The 848-nt window shown below is 61.6% G+C and overlaps 1 protein-coding gene across 1 annotated transcript in view; it reads left to right on the top strand.

Moving 5' to 3' along the window:
• LOC114073422 (sortilin-like) overlaps positions 1–516 on the top strand; it is a 4,913-nt gene extending 4,397 nt beyond the window's left edge. Inside the window, exons 6-7 of the mRNA XM_027911181.1 lie at positions 1–122; positions 229–516. Of these exons, the coding sequence (XP_027766982.1) occupies positions 1–112 (112 nt within the window). The 3' untranslated portion in view covers positions 113–122; positions 229–516. The remainder of the gene's footprint in view (positions 123–228) is intronic.
• The last annotated feature ends 332 nt before the right edge of the window (positions 517–848 follow it).

The raw sequence follows: 848 nt of genomic DNA, 5'->3' as shown, positions 1-848 counted from the left end.
TCCTGGTCCATCGCTACTCGGTGCTCCAACAACACGCCGAGGCCTCGGGCGCCGACGGCATCGAGGGGCTGGAGCCCCCCCCTGCCCCCACCAAGGGGGGCTTCCACGATGACTCCGACGAGGTGAGGGATGGGGGAGACCCCCTGAACCCTCCCTGAACCCCCCCTGAACCCCCAAACCCCCCGTTTTTGGGGTGTCCCCCCGGGTGACGCTCCAGTCTCTCCGCAGGATCTCCTGGAGTAGCCGAGAGTTCCCACGCTGGACCCCCCCCTCTGCTGAGAGGGACCCCCAGGCAGGGAGGGACCCCCCAAAACCAGGCAGGGAACCCCCCCAAAACCAGCAGGGGAGCCCCCCGAGCCGGCAGGACCCCCTGAAAAAAACAGGGACCCCCTGAACGAATGGGGAACCCCCCAAATAAATGGGGGATCCCCCAAGAAATAGGGACCCCCTAAATAAACGGGGACCCCCCAAAAACAAACAGGGACTCCCCCCCAAATAATTGGGGACCCCCCAAAAAACAGGGAAGCCCCTCAAAAAAATGGGGACACCCCCCAAAAAATGGGGAAGCTCCCAAATAAACGGGGACCCTCCAAACAAACAGGGACTCCCCATATAAATGGGGTCCCCTCCCCAAATAAAGGGGGATCCCAAAGAAATGGAGAACCTCCCAAAAAATGGGGACCCCCCGAAAACAAACAGGGACCCCCAAATTAATGGGGACCCCTCAAATAAACAGGGACCCCCCCCACTTTTTTGGGGTGGTCTATTTTGGGGGGAGGGGGTGGGGACAACCTGCTTTGGGGGGGGTCTTGGGGGAGGAGGGCTCGGGGTGACCCCCCCCAGCAACC

The sequence above is a fragment of the Empidonax traillii genome, unplaced genomic scaffold (assembly GCF_003031625.1).
Source record: "Empidonax traillii isolate 1590-97213 ecotype Southwest subspecies unplaced genomic scaffold, ASM303162v1 scaffold6389:size6125, whole genome shotgun sequence".
Classification (NCBI taxonomy): domain Eukaryota; kingdom Metazoa; phylum Chordata; class Aves; order Passeriformes; family Tyrannidae; genus Empidonax; species Empidonax traillii.
This window is presented reverse-complemented; position numbering and strand designations above follow the sequence as displayed.